Source organism: Parasteatoda tepidariorum, chromosome 1, assembly GCF_043381705.1.
Source record: "Parasteatoda tepidariorum isolate YZ-2023 chromosome 1, CAS_Ptep_4.0, whole genome shotgun sequence".
Taxonomy (NCBI): domain Eukaryota; kingdom Metazoa; phylum Arthropoda; class Arachnida; order Araneae; family Theridiidae; genus Parasteatoda; species Parasteatoda tepidariorum.
In genome coordinates, this window is record NC_092204.1 from 7,020,470 (window position 1) to 7,048,406 (window position 27,937).

At 30.2% G+C, this 27,937-nt stretch overlaps 1 protein-coding gene across 3 annotated transcripts; it reads left to right on the forward strand.

Moving 5' to 3' along the window:
• Nucleotides 1-42: 42 nt before the first annotated feature.
• On the forward strand, nt 43-27,925 carry LOC107442739 (TBC1 domain family member 23). Of its 3 annotated transcripts, XM_043044865.2 has the most exons (17): nt 43-180; nt 2,102-2,210; nt 5,459-5,558; nt 6,367-6,565; nt 8,037-8,160; nt 10,144-10,268; nt 11,559-11,605; nt 13,067-13,170; nt 15,818-15,934; nt 16,693-16,791; nt 18,848-19,061; nt 20,696-20,832; nt 21,757-21,842; nt 22,595-22,671; nt 23,199-23,331; nt 24,860-25,011; nt 27,691-27,925. In XM_043044865.2, exons 1-17 carry the CDS (start codon nt 146-148, stop codon nt 27,813-27,815), a joined length of 1,983 nt encoding a protein of 660 aa, XP_042900799.1. In that variant the 5' UTR covers nt 43-145; the 3' UTR covers nt 27,816-27,925. The 3 variants fall into 3 exon arrangements, with proteins under 3 accessions (XP_042900799.1, XP_042900801.1, XP_071039816.1); XM_043044867.2 differs by lacking the exon at nt 5,459-5,558 and having other exon boundaries at nt 60-180; XM_071183715.1 differs by lacking the exon at nt 5,459-5,558 and having other exon boundaries at nt 139-212.
• Nucleotides 27,926-27,937: the final 12 nt, after the last annotated feature.

Consider the following 27,937-nt stretch of genomic DNA (forward strand, 5'->3'; position numbering starts at 1 on the left):
TTTTTCAGCCAACCATAAATAACCGGAAACTAAAGTGCCTGTTGCCGGAAATGTATGTACAACCAATCAATGTATCAATTATCTCAAGTGCAAATTGATTATTATCACGTGATGTGACCAGTATTTTATTTGTTGACAGGACAACATGGCGAGTAATGGTGACGAGTATGACACTAGTTGGTATGATAATAATTTTTATGGAACCTTTCTAAGTAATATAAATTGCTTTTTAATCTTTGTATACTTGTTTCGACTTAGGAAAAAAATGTAATGTATAAAATAAATGCTGAACATTTATTTTGTGCTGTCATAGAACAGAATCAAAATATTCTGTAAACCAAAACTTTCTGTAAATAATCTAATTTTATTTAATTAAAAATTTAATATATTTTGCCGAAACTTTACATAAACTGCATTTAGATTTATTTTTTTATATTTTATCTGAAGTTAGTTTTGTGATAATTTTATAATTAAATGCATTTGTTTTTATTCTAGGTATTGAGATTTTTTAACCTTTTTTATTTCTTTGCTGTTTTGGTGATAGTTGTTGGTTCGAACAGACACCAATACTTAAATAACCCTTTCTGTAGAAATTAAAATATATTTTAAGAATTACAAAGAAGATAAAAAATTTAATGTACTTTTATTAATCTTTTATCCGTATCATGATCTGTTGCGCCAACTACATTTGCCAAGGTACCAAATAGATTTTGAACTTGTAAATTTTTTAAATAAGTCATGTAGATATTTGCCTGGGGATGGGTATGAGTTATATACTTTTCAAGTTGATCCTTTTATGTGATGTTTTTTTTAGTTTCTTGCGGGCCGCTGCCCGTAAGTTAACAAGACTTGGTAATTATTCTGTCACAGATAATTAAACGGAAATCTCTCCTATCTCACTCTTACTTAAATTCCCAATATTGTTAATTCAGTATTTTTTATTACAAGATTACAAATGTTAAATGATGGATAATATGAGCATATTTTCATATTAAAACCCAATAATATTCCTAGAGTCCACCTTTCTGCATATCTTAAAAATACAATAGCCGAGCTTTCCCTAGGAATAAAAAAGGGCAGGCCGCTTACTCGCAGAAAAGGGCACTCACTTAACTCTGTTCAAATTTATCCAAATATGTAATGTTATGTAATAACTGAATTTGATCCTCAATTTTCAAATTACCCTTTTATAATATTTTATGTGTATAGTTCGCAAACTACTTCTTTCTCATTATCAAAATAACAGAAAAATTTGAAGCTTTTTAAAAATAATTAAAGCCAAGCTAAAATACAATCTTTGTATAGATTTTCTTCCAAAAAAAAAAGAAAAAAGGGGGAATTAATTGATGAGCAACTTTAAAGCTTTTTTTTTTGCATTTTAATCTGGAAATTATGAGGCATTTAGAGAGCATTTTTAAATAGAAAGGTATTTATTAAAATAAATTAAATGGCAAAGTATAAAATCACTAAAAATGGCAGTTCCGCAGTGGACCGATCGTTAAGACATGGTTCCCAGCAGATCACTGAAGTCAAGCATCACTGGCTGCAGTCTGTGTGTGAGTAGGTGATCATTTGGATCGGTTTGTGTAGGGATCAAGGGTCTGCGGTATTGGTCCTCGTTAAACTGTTCTACCGTAAAGTGCTTGACTGGTCGTCATGCTACCAAAGCGGGGGTGCCATCCCCTCTGCAGAGGATCAAAATTGTGAAGGCATGTCTTCGGATCATCCTCAGGGATGTTTCCCAGACCGTCGCCAATAGCCCATTGTGCAGCTCTAGTGCGACAGAAATGAACTACAACAACTCACAAAATGGTCATTTAACACCTCTAACGCAGTTGACCAAGCTCAAAATTTCAGATATAGCCAGTTGTTAATTTTACTTTTATTCTGATATTATATTCTTTTTATAAATGCTACAAGTTGTGCTTTCATTCGAAATAAAACTAAATTTAACTAATAAGAATCATGTTTCGATTCAATATACATAAATGAAAGCAGTTTATTTTCTCCTTATTACCCTCCCTTAAGGAATAACACATGTATTCTTAATAGTCATGTAAAGTTAATCACAACTAATAGAATTTCATATTTTTAATTCCAGGGTTGCTGAATTAAAAAAAGCTTTATTAGAGGACTGCAAGTTAGAAAATATAAAAAAAGTATGTCAAGGAAAGCCCCTTCCAGACGCATTGAGATCAGAAATTTGGCAGGTAATTTGTTATTTTACAATGCTCTGAGTGAACTATTCTAATAATTTTACTTAACAATTTTGCTACATATATATATTACAACAACTTTGTACTTATCAAAAATTTCAATATTTTTTAAAAATAAGTATTGGCCAGTAAATTCCCTTTGACATATTTTTCCTGTCAGTCACGTTTATAGTTCTGACAATTTATTATTCCTAACTTGAGTTGGCATAGTTAAAATACCCATGCTATTCCATCACTTTTTATTCTGATTAAGTTGTAATAATTCCCTTTGACATTTTTTCTTTTTCTGTCACATTTATCATTCTAACAATTTATTATTTCTAACCAGATGATTAAAATCCCTAAGCTATTTCATTGCTTTTTATTCTGATTAAGTTGTAATAATTCCCTTTGGCATGTTTTCCCATTCAGTCATGTTTATAGTTCTAACAATTTATTATTTCTAACCAGATCTGATAGTTAAAATCCCTAAGCTATTTCATTACTTTTTATTCTGATTAAGTCAGGTCAGGGAAATACATGATAGTTTTGACATGATATTTATAATCAGGGGTCTGTCTAGGTTTTTCTGAAAGGTACCTATTTTGTGAAAATTTAGACATAATTTGTGAAAAATAAAAAATTATATTAAAAACTCAACACAAAAATATGGATTTATCGTTTTTTACGGGATACAAAAATGAAATTTTAAGATAACTTATTTTGTAAAACTACAGTTTTTCCTAAAGTTGAATTTGTGAAGGTACCGCTAAACGGTAGTAAATTTGGCCTGAAATTGGCCTGGTAAATTCTGTCTTTTACATCATATTTTTTATCGTTCAAAACAATTACTTGACAATAATTATTGTGTTTTTATATTGGACAACANCCATGCTATTCCATCACTTTTTATTCTGATTAAGTTGTAATAATTCCCTTTGACATTTTTTCTTTTTCTGTCACATTTATCATTCTAACAATTTATTACAGTACAGAACCCGTTATCCGGAAAACCAAAAAACCGGAACGTAATTCGATACATTTTCCCGCCATTTTTAAAAAAAAAGTTTTTTTTTTCCTCATAAGATTTCAGAATTTTTCGTTCTTTGTTGAAAGATGTTTACCTTACCATCATTTTGGAAATAATCATTAGTGTATAACTTCATCGTTTTTTCTTCTCTTTAAGATTATTTCTAAATATTTTTATTTTTTTATTTGGGTTTAACAATAAAAAAAAACGGCTTTTTGTAGCGATTCCAAAAACCGGAAAAATCAGTTATCCGGAATTACGATGGTCCCGATCATTCCGGATAATCGGCTCCCTACTGTATTTCTTACCAGATAATTAAATTCCCTAAGCTACTTTGTTGCTTTTGATTCTGATTAAGTTGTAATAATTCCCTTTGACATGTTTTCCCTTTCAGTCACGTTTATAGTTCTAACAATTTATTATTTCTAATCTGATAGTTAAAATCCCTATGCTATTTCGTTACTTTTTATTCTGATTAAGTCGTGTCTGGGAAATACATGATAGTTTTGACATGATATTTGTAATCTGGGGTCTGTCTAGGTTTTTCTGAAAGGTACCTATTTTGTGAAAATTTAGACATAATTTGTGAAAAATTAAAAATTATATTAAAAAATCAACACAAAAATATGGATTTATCGTTTTTTACGGGATACAAAAATAAAATTTTAAGAAAACGTATTTTGTAAAACTACAGTTTTTCCTGAAGTTGAATTTGTGAAGGTACCGCTAAACGGTAGTAAATTTGACCTGAAATTGGCCTGGTAAATTCTGTCTTTTACATCATATTTTTTATCACTCAAAACAATTACATGACGATAATTATTCTGTTTTTATATTGTATTATTGTTGTTCTTAATAAGGTCTGCTACATTTTCATTTTCAATACTTATTGTTAACAATAATTATGTTCAATATATGCTGCTTTAAGGTATAAAAGTCATAATATATCAAGATAATATATTTTAAAATCTGTATAGTTATTGTAACATAAAATTGTCAATGTTTCAGTCTATTGACATAGCTTCGAACTGTCCAAAACTTTTTTGTCATAAACCTTCAAATCTTACTTTAAAACTATAATTTCAAACTATATAATTAATTATTCTTGCTTTTCAATCCCCAAAAATCACCTGTTACTCGACGATTAACTAATGAGTTGAAAAGAATTGGATGGAGTAAAGTCCTTTTTCTAGATTTTGACTTTAAAAAGTTGTCTACAAAAACTTTTTTTTCTGTTACTATTTTTAAACAGAAAAATAATTTTTTCATTCATTAAATTTTGTTTTAATAAATATATATAATGAACAAGACATTAAAAGATAAAGTACATTACACCAATTTGTGTAATAGGGCAGTCCTCTGCAGTGAATCAATTGATTGTTTTCCTTTCTCAATAGTTACAGGGTGATTTACGTTTTTTAAAAGCCCTTAAAGGTGCTTTTTTTTTATTTGGGGTTTGTAAAAAGTGCTTAATCTACTATCTTTTGAAAAGAGATATCTTCTTTGCTGTGTCGATTGTTGTTCTGAATTACAAAAAAGGCATGATTTTCACAATTTTCTCTGAAATATTTATCAGAAGCAAGTTATTTTATCACGATAATGTGAAGTATGTGAAAGTGTTTTTGAATTTTATTGATTTTATGTTCATAAATTAAGAACATTAAATGATAGAAAAAAATTTATTACTTCACAGATCAGGAATTTTTTGGAAATTGATTAAAAATATTTTTTGAGTGCTTAAAAGGTGCTTATTTTTTGTTGAAAAAATTTGGCCATGCAACCTGTCTTTACAATACGTCACAATGTTACTTTAAACTAATGCATATTGAAAAAATGTGCTATCAGGGGTCTGTCTAGGTTTTTATGAGAGCTACCTATTTTGTGAAAATTTAGACATAATTTGTGAAAATTAAGAATTATATTAAAAAATCAACGCACAAATATTGTAAAAATATGGATTTATCGTTTCTATGGGATACAAAAATAAAATTTTAAGAAGAAGTATTTTGTGAAATTTTCCTAAAGTTGAATTTGTGAAGGTACAGCTAAACAGTAGTAAATTTGCCCTGGACAGACTATTAATGCAAATGAATATTATACTTTCTGAAAAATTCTTTTCTCATTAGATATTTCCTCTCTCAATAGTATCTCTCTTCAATGTTAGTTCTTTAAGGTAATGCATTTTGAACAAATATGCTATTAATAGAGATAAATATTATACTTTTCTCATTAGATATGCCTTTCTGTAAGTACGAAAAGTGATGAAACCTGGGATGAAATATTTGATTTACCCATCCAACCTCAGATCCGAAAAGACTGCCAAAGCTTAGTTGGTGTGTATAATCCATTTCATATCTTCTATTTTCATACAGCTTTGTAATTACATTTTAACTCGCTTTAACATCAATATTTAACAGTTTAGAAATCATATGAGAATCATTTAGTCACTCCAGATCTTTCAAACCACACTAGCAAAGCTGTGATGGCTCAGGAGATAGAGCGTTCGCCTTCCAGTGTGGTGAACCGGGTTCAGATCCCAGCCGATACGAATTCCGCATCCGTCTTGCTCCAACCACAGTGCTGACGTGAGATATCCTCAGTGGTAGACGGATCATGGGTTAGAGTCCCCTTGCCGTCAGGCTAACTGTGGGAGGTTCTTGTGGTCTTCCTCTCCATGTAACGCAAATGTGGGTAGTTCCATTAAAAAGTCCTCCAAGAAGGCAAATTTCTCCCAATACTTAATTTAGAAGCTCCCTTGTCTTCTGGATTGGATTCAAAATTACAAGGCTACGGAGTTGAACATTAGTAGTCGCAAACACAAAAACTGGGTCAGCTGTTCGACGACGGTTATAAAATTTTTTTTTTATAAAAGTAATTCAAGAACTTTTTAGATTCATCTTTATTTATTTAATGTCATAATTTATTTTAAAATTTTCATATTTTATAAATTTGACTGTGTAATTGTGTTTTCTAGTACATATTAGCATTTTTGCCATAAAGTCTTGTTTTGTATCACAGCATTAGTTTGTTTTAACATCTTTCTTTTTTCTTGCTTAAGTAGCTTATTTCTATAGTTTATAGTTGTTTATTACTAAAATATTTAGTGTAAATGCTTTAATAAATAATTATTTTTCGTTTTAGACAGATTAGGAAATGAAGATGAAGACAGAGTATCTGTTTTGTGTGATTTAGAGTCTGTAATTACACGCTATTGTCGACAATCGGGGTATGACTACGAAGATAATTGGGTTTATGTTCTGGAACCTCTTGTGGCTCTTCGACTTCCCAAAGGAAGATTATATTCTTTATTTCATTCAATTCATCAAAAATTTATTCCTAAGTAAAGACATTTTTTAAAATATTTCATTTAATCTGAGTGGAAAATGTTAAAAAATCAATGTTGATATGTACTTTACTTCAGGGTTATTTTGATTACTTTTTCAGTTGAAATCGCAATTAAAAGGTGCATACTACCCAGGTGGCAGAATTTTTTCGAACCTTCTGCGACAAACTTTTCTAGCATTAATATTTTTCTTTAAGTTTCTTTTAATAATAATAATTACTAATTTAAATTAGCAGAAACCTTGCGTTTACAAATGAAAGTATAGAATAAAAATGTATTTTAAAAAAATCTATTGTAAAAGTAATATTTTTTTAATTCTACATTTTGTAGGTGGAAAATTGCACTAATTATTTCCTCTTTCAAATTTTGCAAATCATTACAAAAATTAAAATTCGCACATAAATTAAAAATCGTAAAATCCGTGCAGTAACTCCAAAATAAAGATTGACGACGAAATCAGGCGAATAGGACTGTTTAAAAAAGTGACAGTCAAATAAGTATGTGTAAAACATGGTGTTGTTTAACAGGAAAAAATTAAAAAAAGAACATTTCTAGAGCAAATTATCTTTTAAACTTTCGCGATTCCTGAATTTCTCATTCTATATTATTAATTTGAAATTCCAGCTGAAACCAGTCATTACAGACTGCTTGGTCTGCTCATGCTCACAAATATGTACCGTCTCTCAGATTCCCATTGATTAAGGAATTTAAAAATATGTGCTTTGATGTGCCTTTATGGGCATTGCATATTCCTCCACTTTAAAACTTCATTTATTTTTTAAATTAAATTTTGTTTCCTTTCTCAAATATAATAGCAAAATTTTTATTTCAATGCAAGTGTGCCAAAAAAAAATGGACCACCCTGGAAAACATTTGAACTAATGATCATATCTTCCTATTTTAGGACTTAAGAGGGTGACTTTAAATATGCTAACGATAAAGTGCAGATGATATTTTAAGTTACGAATTTAGACTAAAAAACGTAATGTTTCTGTATAATCATACCTTTTTTTCGACGGACTCAGATTTCTGATCCCCGAAATTAAAGGGGTAGCCGTATATATATGCATGGTGTGTAGCATTTTTAAAAAGTGCTTAAAGGTCTTTGAGCTGCTATATTTAAAAATGGAATAATTCCATTTAGAACTAAAAAGTCTTTTTTTTTCCTGATTTAATATTAACCAATAATAGTAATCATTGTTGCATGATTTTGTTTCATAAAAGTATTGAGTTAAAATTTCATCCAAATTATTTAACCTTTGCCAATATTTTTCATTCAAAAACTAATTCTTTAAAGCCTCAGCTTCATACCACTTTCGAAATAGTCCATTTTCAAGAATGATGGCACATTTGTGACATCATAATGCAATAACTGTCATAAAAAATTTTTTCATTTATGAATTTAATTGATGTTCTGAGTTGATTTTCTTTGGCATGAATGTTAAATTATTTATTTTCTTTTTATTAGAACAGATTCCAGGTTATCTAGTCCTTTTCACCTTTTACGTCTTTTACTGCTGTATCATGAACCTGAGTTATGCTCCTTTTTAGACACCAAAAAAATTACACCTGAATGTTACGCAAGGAATTGGGTATGTGTTTTAACTTCCTCTTGACATATTTTTGTCTACAATTTTTCTTTTTTGGTAAATGATAATTGAAGTTTTTCTTTTATTATAAAATGTATGTATGAGTCAACACAGTAGTGTATAATCTTATTTACTTTTGAATATTTCGTAAGTAAGAAACCCTGGCACAGTTTCTGTCTTATTTTGAAAGAAAAATTCGTATTCAAACATCGTTAACTTTTAAACTGCAAGCAAATGTATTTCCATAATTTTTTGAATTATAAAAATAAAAAAAAAATTCCAATAAATTTTTTGAAAAATGTTTTATAAATTTAAAGCTAAAAGGTGTTTTATATTAAGCAATTTTTATATGACAATCTTGCTTTAATTGACTTGCTCTCTTAAAAGAGTCAAAGCAAATATTATTTACTCTATAATCTGAATGTAACCCCAGTTTCCTTCCCCCTTTTATTAAAAACTTTTGTTAATTTTGTTTCCATGAACTATAATAATTTTAACCATTAAATTACTTTTGAAAATCTAAGAGAAGTAGAGAGGAAAGTTACGAAACCTTAAAAGTTGTGACAAAGATTGATATTTTATTTCTCTATTAATTACTTTATTCTTCCCCCAAGGACTATCTTTTTAATTTATGCATCATTTTCCTCCTTAAATTAAATAGTCATATTTGGATTCACCAAGTCATCAAACATAAGAATCAGGAGGAACGGTGTCAGGTTTCGGAAGAAAAAAAGTGTTTTGCTGCTTAATGTTATTGCATATACAGGGTTTGAGGATATTGATCAATATTTTTCAAGAAAATCCTGTATTAAAATTTTAAGTTTCAACCAATTCAATTCTTTTGTTAGTTTCTTATCTTTTTTTTTTTTTACCTCCAACAGATAACATTTCAAGGAAGTGAGATTAAAATCATAATTTAATTTTTCTTTTTAATTTACTTTTTTTTAGCAGCAATATAATACCTTCCTTTACATGTATCCAATATTCTATTTCAGTAGCATTACTATTCTTTACAACATATATAAAATTATGCCCACGTAAAAAAGAAAAACAAATTAATATTTCCTATGCTGCAACCGATAAATAGGACAAAGGCTCTTAAATAATTCTTTAAGAAAGATCTCAGCCCCCTGTAAGTTTTTTTTTATTAGAAAGACCCAATTTCGCCAGGAGATAAGTAAGTTTTTTAAAGTATATTCTGTTTGCATACTTATATGTACTAAATCTGTACTTAAGATATAGCATAAGTTAAAAAAATATTACTTGATTAGCGCCATAAAGATTAACAAAAACATGGATATGAGAATAATTATTTTAGCCATTTTTCTACTTTCTAAATGTATAATGAATCACATAATAAGAAAGTTACTGAAATGATTCTTTGTAAAATTTAAAGCATAATATGTTGTGCAATTACTTTTAAATTTACTAGCACATAATTAAATTACGAGCACATAATTCAATAATAAATGAAATTTATATTTTTCAGTGCATGAATTATATCTTTACAAAAAAATTATCAACTTTTATCCTTATTATACTTTTTGTTTTTTAAATAAATGAAAAAAGGCAATAAATTTTTTAATATTTGTTTTCTAAGCATGCTAAATACATAATTTAAGATTTTAATGAGCATGTAGAAAACCTAATTTAATTTAATTATGAACAACCAGTATCTACAATATGCATTGACTTTCAATGATAAATAATTATTATGTTCAATATTTTTATCAAATAAAATATTAGCAAGAGACTCACAAATATTAAATAAAATACATTTTTGGTACTCTAAAATATATGTGCAATTATTGCTCGAAAATGGCAGTTAACTATAAAATATTTAACTATGGTATTATTGAAATAAATACAATGATTTAAAATTCTTTTTTATTTCTTCATTATAATTAAAAGTACTATTTGCATTTATTTTCATTAACAAATTAAAATTCTAAATATATCTATAAATAAAATGTGTTTTTATTTTAGTTCTGCTGTTTGTTCTCTTCCACCTGCTGTCTAAAAGTCATCCATATTATGTGGGACATTTATTTTCTTGCATCTGATCCTTTTTTAATTTTTTACCTTGCATTAGCTATTGTGATAAATGCCAAGTAAGTTTATTTTAAACATCTAAATTATTTATCAATAAATGGAATAATTGCTTTGGAAAATGCTTGAATTTTTCGTTATCCTTTTATATTAAATTGATAATCATTTCCATATACTTATCAGCCCCGTGGCAAAATTGTGGCGACACAGCAACATTGTTGCAGAACATTGCAGACTTCTTGCAAAAAGATTTTTTGTTTAGGAAGCAAAGAATTTTTTTTTTATTTGCAGAATTTTTAAATTTACTACCATTTAGCGGCACCTTCACTAATTCAATGTTAGGAAAAAAAGTAGTTTCACAAAATGCATTAAAAAAGAAAGTTCTCATGCAAACCCCATTCTCGTTGCAATCTATGGAAAAGAGCAGCTTTTCTGCCAAGTGTCTTTTACGAAAAGGTAGTATGTGTTTGGTCAGATAGAGCAATGTGGTAAGCCTAACCAGTCGCTTACGCCATATCAAAGCGAGCTTTTTTGTGTGGAGTTGTTAAAAATGAAACAACGAGGCTCTTCCTCTATAGACCTTACAGGAAATCGAAATTTGAACATTTTCTTAAGCACTATTGTAAATTTATTCAACAAACCTTTATTTTTTAATAAAGCATTTTTTTTCCTGTGAAACTTTTTTCTGTATGATCCAGTTGAAAATGTTTCATAATTAAAATAATTTTTTGTGCTAGTACTATTAAGTGCATGTTTTTATTAAATTCAAGTTGAAATTTAACTATGAACAATGATTTTTATGTATTTTGAAATTTGGACAGAATTTTTAGCCCAAAATTTTACAATAGCAAAATTGTTTTTCAATATATGGAGAAAAATATTTAGACATTTACCAGTCATAAATGATTTTTATTTGTAGTGACAGTTTTTAAAAATATTTTCTTACTTAACCATATTTTTGTGTTGATTTTTTTAAATATAATTTTTAATTTTCAGAAATTATGTCTAAATTTTCACAAAATTGATACCTCTTAAAAAAAGCTAGACAGATCCCTTCTCATCTGTTTTCTGTTTTGTTCAATAAAGTTTAAGAAAATTTAACAATGGAAAAAAATGGCATAATTTGATAAAACCTAATATTAAAATTTTTGTGATGATTAAAATCAGTGGTGGATTATTTTCTATAGTTTCTATTACTATAGAAAATAATCTCATAATAAAGCTGCTTTTGCATTTAAATTTTTTTCTCCCCCTAATAAATTCTTTAAGAAGCCTAATAATTCTTTATTTGTAAAACATTTTAAATAAATGTTTCCTGCAATTTCAGAATAACAAGTTTTTTTCTTGTTTAGGGAGCAACTTCTAGAAATGAAAGGAGCAGATAAGCAGTCAATAATAGGTAAATATTTTCTTGTGATGGAAATATTTTGTTCCTATTACTATTACATTTTTGTAGTTACTTCAGTAATTAGTCATGGATTCTCAAAAAAACAAGCAAAAAAAAATGGAAGTAGCAGGTTTTTTTTTTAAATTCAAAAATTTTAAAACTTGAATTTTTTTCTTTTCTAATTATCTCTGCATATCTATTCAGATATTATTTATCTCTATATCCTGATTGTTGTGGTCAAAAAGTGGCCGAGTTATGAAAATATATATATATCAGTGACTGTATAGATCTGTCTACAAAAAGCTCTAGTGAAGACCAAGGCCCACCTTGGGCTGTCAAGCCAATTATGATTATTAAAAAGTCTTGCTTAAATGATTGGAACAGATTTTAGTCATTCATGCTTTATGTCATTTTCAATACAGAAACAATACCTCACTTAAAGTCATTTATTTCTTTGCATTTAATTTACAGTTTTTCTGAAAAGGGCCTTGATCAAGTGTCTCACCCAATGATAGTTCTGAACATGCACTTACCCCTTAATGCATGCACAAAGGGTGGAGTACTTAATTCTTACACAAGTGTTATATTTTTTTATTTTTAGAAAATAATAGAAAAGCTATTAAAACATGGAAATTTCTGTAATTATGAAAAACAAAATAAATATAATAACTATGCTTTTTATTCTGTTATAAATAAGTACTGATATGTAACGAAATCTAGTCCTAAAGTGGAGTGAGCGTGAAGACACGGTGGAACACCGAAGTCAGTCATCACTGCTGTGGTCAGTAAGCAGGTGGGTGAGCACTTTGATCAGCCTACGTAGGGACCGAGGGAGCAGGGTATTGGTCCTTGCCAAACTGTTCTTCCGTAAAGTGTTCGACTTAGTGCACAGGACGTCGGGCTACCTGAGCATGCGATCCATCTCCTCTGCGGAGGATCGAAAATGTGATGGTGTGTCTTCGAATCATCCTCAGGGATGTTTCTAGTGCGAAAGTGTTCTAGGGTATTCTAGTGCGAAAAATAAAGTACCTACATTGAAGAAATCTAAATCATTTCTTTTAACATCTCAGTTTTTAAATCCTGTGGCAGCAGTCTTGAACCAGCCCTGGTGCTTGCTGAACCAAACCTTACCATGTTGTAATTCCAATTTGAAATTTTCATTATGATTGCATCATCACCTTGTAGATCTGTATCTTGAGTGCCTTAATCCTCTCAAATCCTTATTTATATTCATTCTTTCTATGCTGTATTAACTTTAAAACTATTTATTATTGTTCCATATTATGATGTTTAGATTTTACTGTGGGTACTTTTTTTTTGAAGTTTGATAAGCATGAAACCAAATAAAGGAACGTTTTATGTATCTAAATCCGTTAAACTAATTGAATTCATTGTGGAATACTTGTGCTCTCAATTGCACTATCAAAATTACTAAATGAAATTTAGTTCATGAATGTCTGTTTATTTTTGCAGATGAATTGCAATTAATTCCTTGTCAACTAGATGCAAATGACATTGAAGACTTTTGCACTGTTGCATTTCATTATAAGATGTGTACTCCTCCTTCTTTCATTCAGGTATACAGTTGTTTTCCAAAAATACTGTATGTATAGTTAAATTTAATTTATTCATTGATTTTTAGTAATCACATCTCCCTCTGTAAATTTCCTAGCAACAATTATATCTTGGCCCCAGTTGGGCTCAAAATTTGCTCAATATGTGTCCTATATGAACATGCACAGATAACCAATATTGAGAAGTCTTAATTTTTTAATATTGCTCCTATATAGCAGGGGTTTGTTTAGAAGAAATTTGGGCCCGTTAACAGACCCTTCACAAAATATCTTTTCATAAAAACAAACCGTTCACAAAATAATTTTATCATTTAATCAGACACTTCACAAATTTGTTTATCATCATTATTGTTTTGTCAATCGAATAAACCCTTCCCGGGGGAGAAAAAAGAAAGACAGTTCGAAACGGACTAAGTTTTCCAAATTTCCCTAAGTTTAAATTCCCCAAGTGTTGTATTCTAAGAAAATATTTCTATATTTACAAACATCGTGTGCTCATTCTTACTGATATTAAATGATTATTTTTTTTGTAAATAAATAATTGATCAATTTATATTTATTTGTAAAATTAATCCCTAGAATATTATGTAAATGAAAATTAATTTCTGGCAACTTTTTAAGTAAAATATTATAAATGTAGGAATTGTTTAAATTCATTTAATGCGTAACACATTAAAAGTGATACGTAACTAAGTTGTGTTATTTAAAATACGTCAATTGAAATTATTAAAAATGTGAGTGATTTTGTTTCCATTATTTGTGTCCCGCAGTGGACTGATCGTTACATGAATTCAGCATCATGAATTCAGCATCGTTACATGAATTCAGCAGAATCCGAAGTCAAGCATCACTGGCTGTGGCCAGTGTGCGGGTGGGTGACCACTTGGATCAGTCTGCGTAAGGACCGAGGGTGTGCGGTATTGGTCCTCCTTAAACTGTGCTACCGTAAAGTGCTCGACTTCTCGCGCAGTTTGTCGGGCTACCAAAGCGGGGGTGCCATCCCCTCCTCAGAGCATCAAAATTGTGATGGCATGTCTTCGGATCATCCTCCGGGATGTTTCCCAGACCGTCGCCAATAGCCCATTGTGCAGCTCTAGTGCCATGTAAATGAACAACAACAAGTTTCCATTATTTGTCCGAAATGAATATTCTGTGTTGAGCAATATAGGCTAAATATTTGTATGTTGCGTCTCTAATTTAGTACCAGCAATTGTTGAGCAGAATCTTGTATCTATTTACAATTTAAAAACTTCTTAAAAAGGTGTTTAGCAATTTTTGCAATCACAGGAACCTATTTGCACAAATAGGTTCCTCAATTCAATTCATGTAAGCAGGACCCTGGTTGAAAGAATGTGACTAAACACTTATTTTATATTCACAAATTATGAGTAGTTTTTTCACAATTCTACAAAAACAGGACCTTCCACAAAATGTCTGGACAGACCCCTATATAGGGACAATTACAGCCCTTATGGGGCCAATATAGGTCAATGAATTGGTTAATGAATTGGTTAATGAATAAAAAATATTGGGTGAATCTGATAATTCTATATAGGGCGGATATTGGTTGTAAAGTGCCTGCAAAATATTGGGTAAATCGGACAGTTTTATTTAGGGCTAATATTTTAAAAATATTGGCTCTTTGAACCCTTATTGAGCCAAGATTTGTGAATATTGGGCCACAACGAGGGCCCAAGTTATTTTGCTGCTAGGGTTGTGGTAGTTCAGTAGTAATAATGATAATTGTCTGGTTATTGCATAAGTTCATACATAAGCTTTAACAAGCATATTGCACAGGTTTAAACAAACAAAATTTAAATTTCTCTAATTGATAATGTAATCTCTACTATTGTATACAAATTTCACCAATTTTGAAGAACGACCCTGGTAGTTTTTGTAAAAAGAACTGGAGTTGTTCTGTATTATTCTCAGATTAAAAATAATTACCATTTAAAATTATAGCAAACCATTATCAGATAGCACAAGATCGAGGAAATACTCTGAGTGCGGTTTAATTTCCTATTCACAAAGTACTTTTTGTGCAACATGTGGTTTAGTATTAACATAGAAAAAAATTACACTATTTCTATTTACCAATAAAGATAGATAAGTACCTTTTCTTTTGGTAAATCAGTCTTAGTTACAAACTGATACTAATGTAACTTAGTATCAGTTACAAAAATATTATACTTTTTGTATCAGAAGTATATAGTGTAGACCTCAATACAGGTCTGCACTATGTATGTTTGATATATGTGAAAAAGCTCTAATGTTTTTATGAGATTGAATTTTATTACATATTTGTTCACTTGTGATGCAGATTTAAGTATAATTTTGATTTTAAGATAAAACAGTTGGTTTAAATCGGAGTACAAAACTACACATATTTTATTTTAAAAAAATAAAATTTTAAATGTATTATCGCTGTATCATGTATTATCGCTGCCATGTATTGTATGTAATCTGTATGAATTACATATGTTAGGTATTCAGCAAAAATTCAAATGCTATTAAATCAAGTAGTAATTCTCATTTATACTTTTTGCATTCTTAGATACTTTTCTGTTTCTTGAAATGTTCATACTTTTTAATTTGCAAATATTACCCATATCTGTTTTATGTTTTTTTTATGAAAGTAAACTTTCCTTAGGAATACTATTCCATAATATATGAAGGAAATGTCGACCCCGAGAGAGAAATGTTCCTTTCTCAAGCGCTTTGCCTGCCAGTGTCCGTATCAGATATAATATCAAGAAATTCTGTTAAGGTAAATTATATATGTTTCAATACATCATATAGGTAGGATATTGATGATTCCCTAATGTGAATAATGTATGTAATAATTTATCAGAATGGACTTCTGAGGTTTTTCTTCAGTTTCGTTCTACTTCAAAACTGGAGGTAGGAGACTGCTGGGAAAAAAACATGTGCGCGAACATTTTTATTTGTTCACATGACGAACTTTTGAATTTTTATTAATCTTTCTCTTTATTTTGTAAAAAGCATATGTGATGGTTATTAAATGTTTTTTTTATTATTAAATTTACACACAGTTTAGGTATTATTTTAATTTTAACGTCAAGACAAGAAGTTGGTTCTGGTTTCTTTGAACTTATGAAAAGTTTTTATCTGGTATCTAAAAAGAGTTTTTTTTAAAGCTATCTTTATAAGTAATGAAATACTTCAGCAGTTTTAAAATATTTCATAAGGCATATTAAAATCTATAGCGGACCAATCATGCCCTATACATGCTTTAATTTATTATATAGTTACAGGGTCTTTCCTAATGAGGATACTGAAAGCTTCATATTTAGAAAAATTATTTTCATTTGAAAAAAAAGTTCACCTTTTACTTCCATTATTAAGGTGTGGATGTTGTCAGAATGTTAATTTTATGTTCTAATAGCCTTATAATTGTTAATTAGGGAGTTCTACAGCTATTGCAAACTATGTCAATGTATTTCTTGTCACATTTGACAATATTTTCTTTTTTTATTGATGTAATTTATTATTTACTTGCTCTAGACAGAAGAAATTATAAAATACTTTGTCGTTGATTGTCGTCCTGCCAGCCAATACAACAATGGTCACTTATCCACTGCTTTCCATTTGGATGCAAACTTAGTAAGATTTCTAGTCTTTTTATTAGAAATTTAATTCATGTTATGTAAAAATATTAAATTTATTTATTATCATTTATTTATGACTAACAGCTTTACTATCTGTGAAACATTTAAAGTTTTGTTTGTTGTGTTTTACGAGTAGCATCTTATTTATAATTTTTAGTTTCTTATGTTTGTTTAATTTTTAGCATTTTTTCCCCTCTACGAAATGTTTTTAATAATTTAGTGTTATATTACTTCTATGCAGGGTTGGCAGGTTTCTGACATGTGACAGTTTTTGACAGTTTAAACCATGTTTTAAACCGTCACGTCAAAAACCTCACTGTCAAAAATGTCGAAAATGTCAAAAACCTATATTCATATGTGAAATTTAATTAATACATAAAATTTATATATTTTTTANCTTTTCATTCTTCCTAATTTTGAACAGTTGGTTCCAGAAGAAATTTTTTGCTACCTTTTCTGAACGAAAACCAAAATTATGACATAACTTTTTTTACTTAAGTATCGACTTTACAAAAACGACATGTGGCTTCACGAATGAGTTACTGTCTTATGTTTACATCAATCTGATAATGGTATTTACTGGAAGACAGTACTTTGATTGCACTCAATGGTGATTCAATTTCAACCTTGATTTAGTTTATCACTTTTTTAAAATATTCAATTTTTGGAAACATCAATGCAATCATCATATGAGTTCTATGATTATATATTCAATGTCAAAGAGGACCACAATTTTTAAAAATGTGGCATAGCTTATCCAGTAGTTTGTCCTTTTCAACCAAACATTGCAACTAAATAATCAAAAATCAATAGCAAACAAACATGATTAAATAAATGCAAAGCTTTTATAAAGCAAAAGTATGTATAATTATTTTCAATCTGGGTAATAAACTCGGGGCCTTTTTGGGACAATTTAAAACTGTCACATCTGTGACTTCCATGACCATTTATGGCTTTTTATAATGCCTCTGTGAGAATTTTGGTGGTTGTTCAGGTTTTCATCTGTACTGAAGCTCTTTTTATTACTATTTTTTCTAATAAAGTTTTTAGTTTTGTTTACAAATGACTGTCAATTGTTGTTAATGTTCTTACTTTCTTAAATTTCAATTAGATAAACACAGAGTATCATGCTTGAAATTACTCTAAAAGCATCACACTTGGACTACAGTGTTACTCTTAACTTACTGACTTAAATCTTGGTCATCAAATATTTTAAAATTTCGAGTCACTAATTATCACCCTCACAGAAGCTTATAATTCTTCAAATTCTGCTATACTTCCAATTTCTATAATATATTGCTGTGGCAGAATTTTTTCAAGCCATCTGCGACAATACGCTCTAGCACTAATATCATTCTGCAATATACTTTTAATAATAACAAACACGTATGTAAGTAATTTTAAATAACAAAACTTTACCAAAAAAAAAAGATCAACAAGGAAATCAAACGAATCAGACTCCTCAAATACGTGTTTCATTTCGAGATTAAACTGTTGTAATATCCCATAGTAATATTCCATAAAAGATATCGGATTTTAAAACTATGGAGAAATCAATAGCAATAACTGCCGAAAATTCAATAGAATTATTGCCTTAAAATGTAAATACTCAAATGCATGATTCGAATTTTCTATATAGTTTGAAACATATCCAGATGTTTAAAATTCATGTGAAAATCAATATCAATAACTGCCGAAAATACAATAGAAAAATAACATTGATTTATGATACTATATGGGTAAAATGAGCGTGTCAAAAAGCGATTGCCTAAATGCATGGTTCAAATATTACGTGTGAATTTCTGTAGAATAGAAAACTTTTTNTTTTTTACTTTAAAAAAAATTCTTTCTGCACGACCTCTGTGACAATGTTGCTTTGTCGCTGCAATTCTGCCACAGGGCAAACATGTACATCAATAAATTGCACAAGCTTAAAAATAAGTGAATTAATTAATTCATCTTTTTTGCAGCATACCAAGCATCAAGAAATATAACAGTTTTATAAAAATTTATAAAGGTTCATCTGCAACTTGTCTTTTTTTTTCTGTTAGATGCTGAGGGAGCCAGCTGCATTTGGGACTGCAGTTGAGGCATTGTTTGCTGTTCAGAAACAGGCCAACGTTGCTGGTTCTGTAGCTGCTGGGGAACATTTCTGCTTCATGGGAAGTGGAAGGGAAGAAGAAGATCAGTACGTACACATGGTAGTCGCTAGCTTTTTGCGGAAACATCACAGCTATGTTAGTCTTGCTCAAGGCGGGTTCTCAGGTGAGAATGCTCTTTGGTGTGTTTATCTCGATGAATTCATAAATGTGTTAATTGTTTTAAATAAAGAAAGCTCATTATTATACTTCATATCCTGTATTTTGTTTCTCCTTATAAGCTTTTTGTTTGTCTGATTTATTATAGCTGATGATATATTGATAAGTTTTACAAAAATTTTATTTTTAATCCTCACAGTAAAAGCTTGAATGAGAAATCCTCTGATACAAGAAGTTTCCAAATCACTATCAACAGGCTAATATTAAAGATTCCAAAAATGTTAAAAATTACTTGTCTCCTGCTATTGTGGCAAATNAGGGTTGTAAATTAAATAGTGGCAACTTAACCTTGAAACTCACAAAAGGGCGCGCATGCGTAAATAGGGTATGGGTGCGGTGAGGTGGCGCTGTTGTCGATGTGTAGAGTGCAAAAAACAGTCGATTTGCTTAGAAGGGTAGTTGTTGCGTTTCCATCGCTCTAAAGCATGTTGTGAAAAGGCTTAATGACGAAAAAAGACGAGATGCTTGAATCCATCTGTCCCATATGGTAAAGCATACTGTCCTATATGGTAAAGCATTTGCTCCAAAGGCTTCCACTAATCCTCAATAGCATTCTGTTGCATTTTTGCCACGGGCAACCTCGATTGTAAGCCATAACCGCTGATCACCTTTTGAAAACATGCTTTAGAGCGATGGAAACGAAACTCCTCACTTTAACGCCACACAACAACTACCCTTCTAAGCTAATCGACTTTTTTTTTGCACTCTACACATCGACAACAGCCCCACCTCACAGCTCCCATATGTAATTTGCGCATGCCCGTCCTTCTGTGAGTTTAAAGGTTAAGTTGCCACTATTTAATTTACAACCCTCGTAACTTGGGCCCTCATTGGGCCAATATTAACGAATCTTGGCTCGATAAGGATTGAACGGGCCGTTATTTATCCTATATTGGTCCTATATAGAATTGTATGATTCACCCGATATTTCACAGCCACTGTACAACTAATATTGACCTTATGTGGAACTGCCAGATTCAAACGATATTTTATATTAATTATTCATCCAATATAAGCCCTATATTGGTAATATATAGGCTGATATTGACCCTAAATAAGACCAATATTGAAAATTCTAAACATCCCAATATTGGTGCTTGTTCATATAAGATCCATATTGAGTCAATTTTGAGCCCAACTGGGACCAAGATAAAATTGTTGCTAGGGATGTGTTTTTGCGTATAACGAGTTGTTTATTGCGACATGTTAAAAGCAAAACTTATCCATCTGCTACTGTGGATTCTTGTTAGAATGAACTTTTACTGTATTTCAAATGTAGAAGATAACTGCTAACAAACAATTGTATTCTTTAAAAATGCTTAGATTGAGTTCTTTATTGCGACTTGTTAAAAGCAAAACTTATTCATCTGCTACTGTGGATTGTTGTTAAAATGAACTTTTACTGTATTTCAAATGTAGAAGATACCTGCTAAACAAACAATTGTATTCTTTAAAAAAAAAAATTTAATTGTAAGGACAAGATATTTTTAATTTCTGTTGAAGTTTTTGAAACTAATACATTGATTCGTATTGAAAAAGCATATTTGAGGATCTAAATAATTACTTTCTTATGTATTTCAGCCTTACACAAAATCATTCCGTCCAATGAACTGAACTCTATGCTGTCTTTTCATTCTCCAAAGGGCTGCCTTGTCTGCTCATCTGAAATGACAATCAACTCCGAAAACCAAGAGAAAGAGATATCAATATTTGATCAGGTAACTCCCCTACCACTACACAAAAGCATTTCCCCTTACATATAGAAGTCTACAACAGATTTGCCAGAGGTGACTAAAATTTGCAACTATTTTCGACCTGGGGCAACTGCCGGAAAAGGTTAAAAAATGCAGCTATTTTCAGGGAAAGGGGACTATTGGGAGACATTTCTGCAATGTTTTTTTTAAGCATAAATTGGATTGACGACCTGCAGCACGCGGTAGCTTCTGAGCACAATGAATGTTTTTTCGTAAAAAAATACAAAATTTTAAATCGCAAATTTGAGTTAAAACCTTTTAATGTACTCAATTTTCACAGACTTCATTGTAAATCTATTTTGTTTCCTGATCGCCTTTTCAACGGTTATTGCAAAATTCTGCATGATTTTAAAAAGCCCAATATTTAATATATTATGATGTGGGAATTTCCAATGTGAATAATCACTCTTCACAATATATATATATATTTGCTAAATCAATTATTGGTTAAACTGTTTTTGTGTATGTTTTTTTTTAATGCAATAATATTTTTTTAATGATTTCTTGTAATTATAAGTATTTAATTTTCTGCCAACATTCTAATTTTTTTGATACAAAACTTTAGTGATAGAATGTCTATAAAAATTATCATATTTGCCACCAACATGACTAAATGGATCATTATATATGACAATTAAGTCATTTAGTAAAATTTTAGTCATATTTTTGTTCTTATTTAGACAGCTATTTTCATAGTTTTCGGCAACTATTTTCATGCTTTAAGCTACTACAAGTAACTATATTGTTCATTTTTTTCTGTGCCAACCTTGCTCCTATTATATATTTATTAGAAATATATTCTTATTCATTTTCAATTGCTATATTTTCAAATCTATAAAAAAAGCTCTTTTCTATAAGTAATTCATAAATATTTCTCTTTTATTCCAGCTGGCTTCTGCTGTGAAATCCAAGAGTTCAATTGTAAAAGAAAAACTAGTCGAATATATTACAAATCCTCAGTCAGAGGAAGACAGGTGAGGTTTTTCTCCTCAAGTTTATAAACCGTCCCTCAGTTTCTTTTGATCTAATGTTCAGACTATCACTTACAGGGCTTCAAGTACTGTGCATGTTGAGCATTTTGTGTCAAAGCGTAATATTTGCGTATTAACGCATAGAAGCGATGTTTCACCTTAAAATTGCATCGAATCTACATCAAAATGCTCCCCATACACATAAACTTTTAAAAATCGCAATCTGAATGTGTACTGAACATGTTAAAATTTATAACAATTTTTTTAAGAAGATCAATAAATTTATAATTGCGGAGATGATTGTGCTCCGAAAAAAATCCGGATTTTTCAGTAACCACAATCCGGAAATCCAAGGTCCATAAGTTTCGAGATATCAGCGATCACATTTATGTATAAAAATTCTTGCCTATTTTATTTAAAAATATTAGAACTAGAATTTATACTTGGCATATCTTTCATTTGTAAAAAAAATTTTCTTGTAGAATAATAAATGTGATTAGAGATAAAAGTAAACTTATACATAATTATTAATTTAAATTATGCTGCATTTAATTTTTTTAGAATTTCATGTTGTGAAAATATCAATGATTTAAATTTATAAAGACATTAAATTTTTTAAATACTTCATTAATGATTTTATTCAAGAAATTTCCAGGATTTTTGAGTTGGGCTCATAATCACCCCTGTAATTGATTAAGTTGCAATTAATATTAATGTGTGTTCAATAAAGATTTAATGGAAAAAATTGTTTTTAGGCATGTCAGCAGTAGTGATAAACTTGGTAAGCGTTACAGAGGAATGGCTCCTGTTTTTAGCATTGGAGATGATGAAGGTAATGAATGATTTATTATTTATAAGGAATTATTACCCCCTGACAGTTATAACTTGTAAACTAGAATTTCATGAGTTTGTGAAACAAACTATGAGACCCTGAATGTACAGTAATACCCTCCTATGAGGGACACCTCCAAATAAGTTCTTTAATTAATATTTTGTTGGGATGTTGGCCTTTAAGTGTTTGCCTTCTAGTAAAGGATGCTGAATAAAATATATATATAAGATAGAGGTAGAGTACTACAAAATAAATATTAAAATACTCTTAATTGTACAAATTAAGAAAAGATTACATTTTTTACTTTGTATCATATGATTTGAACCAAATAAACCAGATTTAAATTTAAAAAATTAGATTTTGGGGGCAATTTTTTGTAAAAACCTATTTTTTTTACCAACTCTAATGCTGTGCACACTTAGCTGCAGTTAGTTCTAGTTCCATAAACCTTACATTCAGTTAATCACATGCACAATTATTTATAATGTTAGTTTTTGAAATAGTTTCTTCACTTTCTCTTTGTTTAGAAGCTGATAGGTATACGGAATCCGAGGAAGAATCCTATGAGGAAGTTAATATTCAAACTTGGCTGAAAAAACCTGGTGTTATAGGAACATTTGTTTGTGAAGAAATTAGAGATATGGAATGTAAATATCCGAGGTAAAAGTGTTCTTTTTTTCTGATATATTTACTGTGTTCTGAGTACTTTTTTCCTTATAAATAAAATTATTTAAATTAACTTTCATTCTGATGGAATTTTAGAAACTAAACTAAAAATTATCAGAATTTTTCAAAATGTGGAATCATTTCCAGAAACCAAGCTCAATAGATGAAGAGTAGTGTTGGATGATCTTAAAAGATAAAAACTATTAGAATTCCAATTGTATAGAGCTATGGATTTAATCTTAATTGTGCTTTATTCGCAGTTATTTCTCTACTTTATTCGTGTTTCAATCACAATTATTTTCACCATTGCACAAATGTGCATGAAGAATAAGAAAAACTGCATAATAAACTGTATAATATATTTGGTGTTGGTGCTACAGCATTTAGATGATATGAAAAATCAGGAGCTAATATTCTGTTTTATATGTTAAATATGCAATTTCCTGTAGTGGAAGAAAAACATTAGTGTTGTGCCATGTGATTAGTAAAGTGCAGCAATGCTGTAAAAAAAGGAAAAAAATCATTCTGATATACAATGATAATGAAATCGCCAAAAATAAAGTACACCAAGAGCCGCTATGGCTCAGGGGATAAAGCGTTCGCCTTCCAATGAGGCGAACCGAGTTCGAATCCCAGTCGATGCGGATTCCGCATCCAGCTCTAACCGACCACTGTGCTGACATGAAATATCCTCAGTGGTAGACGGATCATAAGTTGGAGTCCCCTTGCTTGTCAGGCTAACTGTCGGAGACTCTTGTGGTCTTCCTCTCCATGTAACGCAAATGTGGGTTAGCTCCAACAAAAAGTCCTCCACGAAAGCAAATTTCCCCCAATACTCGATCCAGGAGTTCCCTTGTCTTCTGGATTGGGTTCAAAATTACAAGGCTAAGGAGTTGAACATTAGTAGTCGTAAACCTATAAAATTGTGTCGGCTGTTCAACGATGGTTATAATTATAATATAATGTAAAATAAAGCACACCAAAAAGGGATAAATTAAATGTGTGCACTTAAGATTTAGAATAATGTTGTAAAGTGTATTGTAATTTTAAAAATCACAAGGAAATTGGTAGTTATGAATACCAAAATAAGGTTAAATATGTCGCTTGGATTTACGATTAAAACGGCAAAAAAAGTGGTTACTGAAATTTAAAATTTTCGCTTCATAATTTTGTATTAAAGATATTTGGTTTTTTAAACCCATGCAGAATTTCATAGCAATAGCTTTTAAAGAAGCTATTGAGAAACAAAGTAAATCTATAATAAGATCTGTGCAAATTGAGCGCATCAAAAAGTGATGACTTGAATGTTAGATTCAAATTTTAGACGTGTTTTTATTTTTCAAAAAATAAAATAAAATTTCTGCTTGCGTTCAAAGCTACCATGGGCCGCACATTAACAGTCGTCTGTGCACTTACAGTTTAGAAATTGAACTGTTTTGTTATAACTAGTTTTTAATTAATGTTGGTCATCACATTCTGATTATGAACATTTTTGAATTTCAATAAATATTTTTACTTTCAGCCACCTAATTGTAACAGAAACACATTTGTACATTCTGCGTGCAAACCAACAAAAGAAAGGTTATGCATATATTGTTGCAGTTCGACCTCTCTCCTCAATAGTCAAAATCACCAGCAAACGGAAGTGTCCAGAATGGATTACTTTTGCATATGGTAAGTGATTTTTCACAATTATACCATATTTTTTTTGTAATGAATAAGTTATATGTTTATCTATGAATGCAAATTTTTTGTGGCGTTATTAGTTCAAAAGCTCAATCTAAATTCTATTAGTTGTAAGCGTTATGTTAAAATGCTTACATTTTTTGCATAAATCTGTTGTTGTTGCTAATTCCCATCAGATCAATAAATCCATTGACATTTAAGAAGTCCGAAACTAAAAGGGGAGAGGAATGAATGTCATTCCAGTCCAGCTCTAAACAGTTTAAGATGTGCGCAGTTGATGCCTAGTTTTGTTGGCATTTAGGGCAAAGAGGAAAGATCTTTTGATTAGCAGAAAATGCGAAACTTTTCAGGTGTCCACTGGCCAGTCGGGATAAGCAAGTGTTGGGCTGCTTATCACCAGGAAGAGATAGAGAGAGTCCTGGTCTTTTTGCTTTATACCAGTAGTGAGTAGGTGGAAGCAGCCTGCACATTCTAATCTGTACTGCTTAAATCTAATTGGAGGTCTGGAATTTTTTTTTTTTCATTTTCAAAATTATTCAGTATATTTTGAGAAATGCATGAAAAAGAAATGTTTTACCTTAATAACATCAACAGTTTTCTTAATTGCTTAAAATTCTCAATTTGAAATTTTTTTTTTTAAACCTCACTTCTTGTTCCCTGCTAAAGATGTTGTTCATTCTGTGAACCTAAGTCACAGAGGAAAGCAATACAGTACGAGCTCGAAAATCTGGACTTCAGAAATCTCTAACATCCGGACTCTTACGTCCAGTTCGTCAGAAAAGAAAAAAAGAAAAAAAATCGCTTAAAGTAAAAATTTTAATGTAAGAGCCCAAAACCTCAACTCTACTCCAACAATGAAGCAGTAGATGAAGAGGTAAAGTGAGGAGTGAATGAAAGCTCATAGCTGATAAGGAAATTCCAGTCATTCTTATCAGCTCTGAATAGATAACAAAGAATACAGAGGGGATTCCCCTCTATATTCTTCCATAGATGAGGCATGCTGGAGGAGGAATTCTTGTACCACTTTGTTTTTCCCCCTTGTGAAGAAAGAAAACTGGTTCTTTCTTAACCTTGAAACTTAGGAGGTGGGGACAAGTTCTTTTATCCCCCAACAAAAAAAGGATTAGTATCATCTGTTTCAGTTATAAGTTGAAATTCAGCTCGCGTTTTAAGCCTATATTTTTAGTTATAATTGCTAATATTATGTTATCTAAACAATCGATTACGGGGGAAATGACGAAAGTTTGATGTTAAGTTGTTAAAATTGATGTCGGAGGTCTACGCACGCACGTTTAATCGCGGAAACGGCTTGGTGAATTCGAAACTTCGATAATTCTATCAATTTAAGTAAGATATCTAAAATCCAGACATTCCAAACCACACAGCAGTCCGGATTTTCGTGGTTGCACTGTATTACCCACACCACATTGCCACAGGTACCCATAAATAAGATGGGTCACATTCAAATAACAAACGACAACACACAAGAGTTTAACATGCATGCCCTAAGCTGAATTTAAACCCGCAACCATTGGGTTTGCAGTCAGACACTGTGGCTGCTTGAAAAAGTTTGCAGAAGAAAATCATTGATAGTATCGTCTTTAGAGCACTTGACTGTAACATGTTGTTGTATCATCAAGTAGAGCTCTTTAATTGAGAGCTTCAAACAAATATTTGGAATACATTTTAATCTACTTATTTGTTTTTCGTGTTTCTTTATTTGACCTTTTCCGTCTGCAGTGCAGATATTTGCAGGTCGCTGGCAGAGGTTTTAATGGTTCTTCCTTTAACACATAGTCTATGGAAAAAATTCTCTGTGTGCTTCTCAAAAGTGGTCGTAAATAGAGATGGTTTTTCCTAGAGGTTTTACTGTACATTGTTTTATGCTTTATCATCCAAATATTTTTCAGTCAATAATCTTTCTTGAAGCAATTATTTTGAATAAACAAGTTTTACAGCCACTTTCCTGTCTTGAACTATTGAGACTTAATATAATGGCATCCCTATCTTGGTATACAAACGCGAATATGAATATATATGTTTGATCTCTTAACTTGAATGCATATCTAAATTAATTTTTCAAAAAATCTTCATACATAAACAAGTAATATTAAAAAAAAATGTTTAAGTCAATTCCTACTTAGATCAACAAAGAAAATTTTTATTTTAGTTACTTTTTATTAAATAATTAAAATTTTTTTCTCCCATATAAAACTAAAATTAATGAATTAATATTTGAAAAAACTGTATTAACATCAAGTGTCATCCACTGCAAGTTTAAAAAAAAGTATTTGAACTTGATAGGATGAATAAAAAGTATTTTATTAACGATTGAAAATTTGAACAAGATATATATTTAGGGAGAGTGTGAATTAATAGTAGGAAATGAAGGGGGAAAAAAAAGGTGCATTGTATCAGACAACTATGAAAGTATAAATGTGGTGATGTGGACCACACGTGCTACCGCATGTTCTTTACAGAATTTATCTGGCACAGCGAATATAAAATAATTATATATATTCATATGTGCGCAATAAACTATTTTTTTGTTCAGAGTTAGAAATTATCACTGATGTTATCTTTAAAATATGTGAATAACTGAATCTCTTATAATAAAATTTTAATAAATGACTAACGTATGATGATATTAAGCATATTGTATTGCAGGCCATATTGAAGAAGATGGTATAGCCATAAATTCCAGGGACCATCTCCTAATTCCCAAAGCTGGTGATGCAACAAGCCTTATCAAGTACAGAATCTACGACATCAGCGTAGTACATTCCTCCTGAATGAGAAAACTGTTCACTGTAGCACATGTGTATATATGTCACTAAAGGAAACATAACTTATTTTTCTCTTTTAATATATGCTTATTTAAATAAAAGAAATAATATAGTTATCTTTTTTTTTA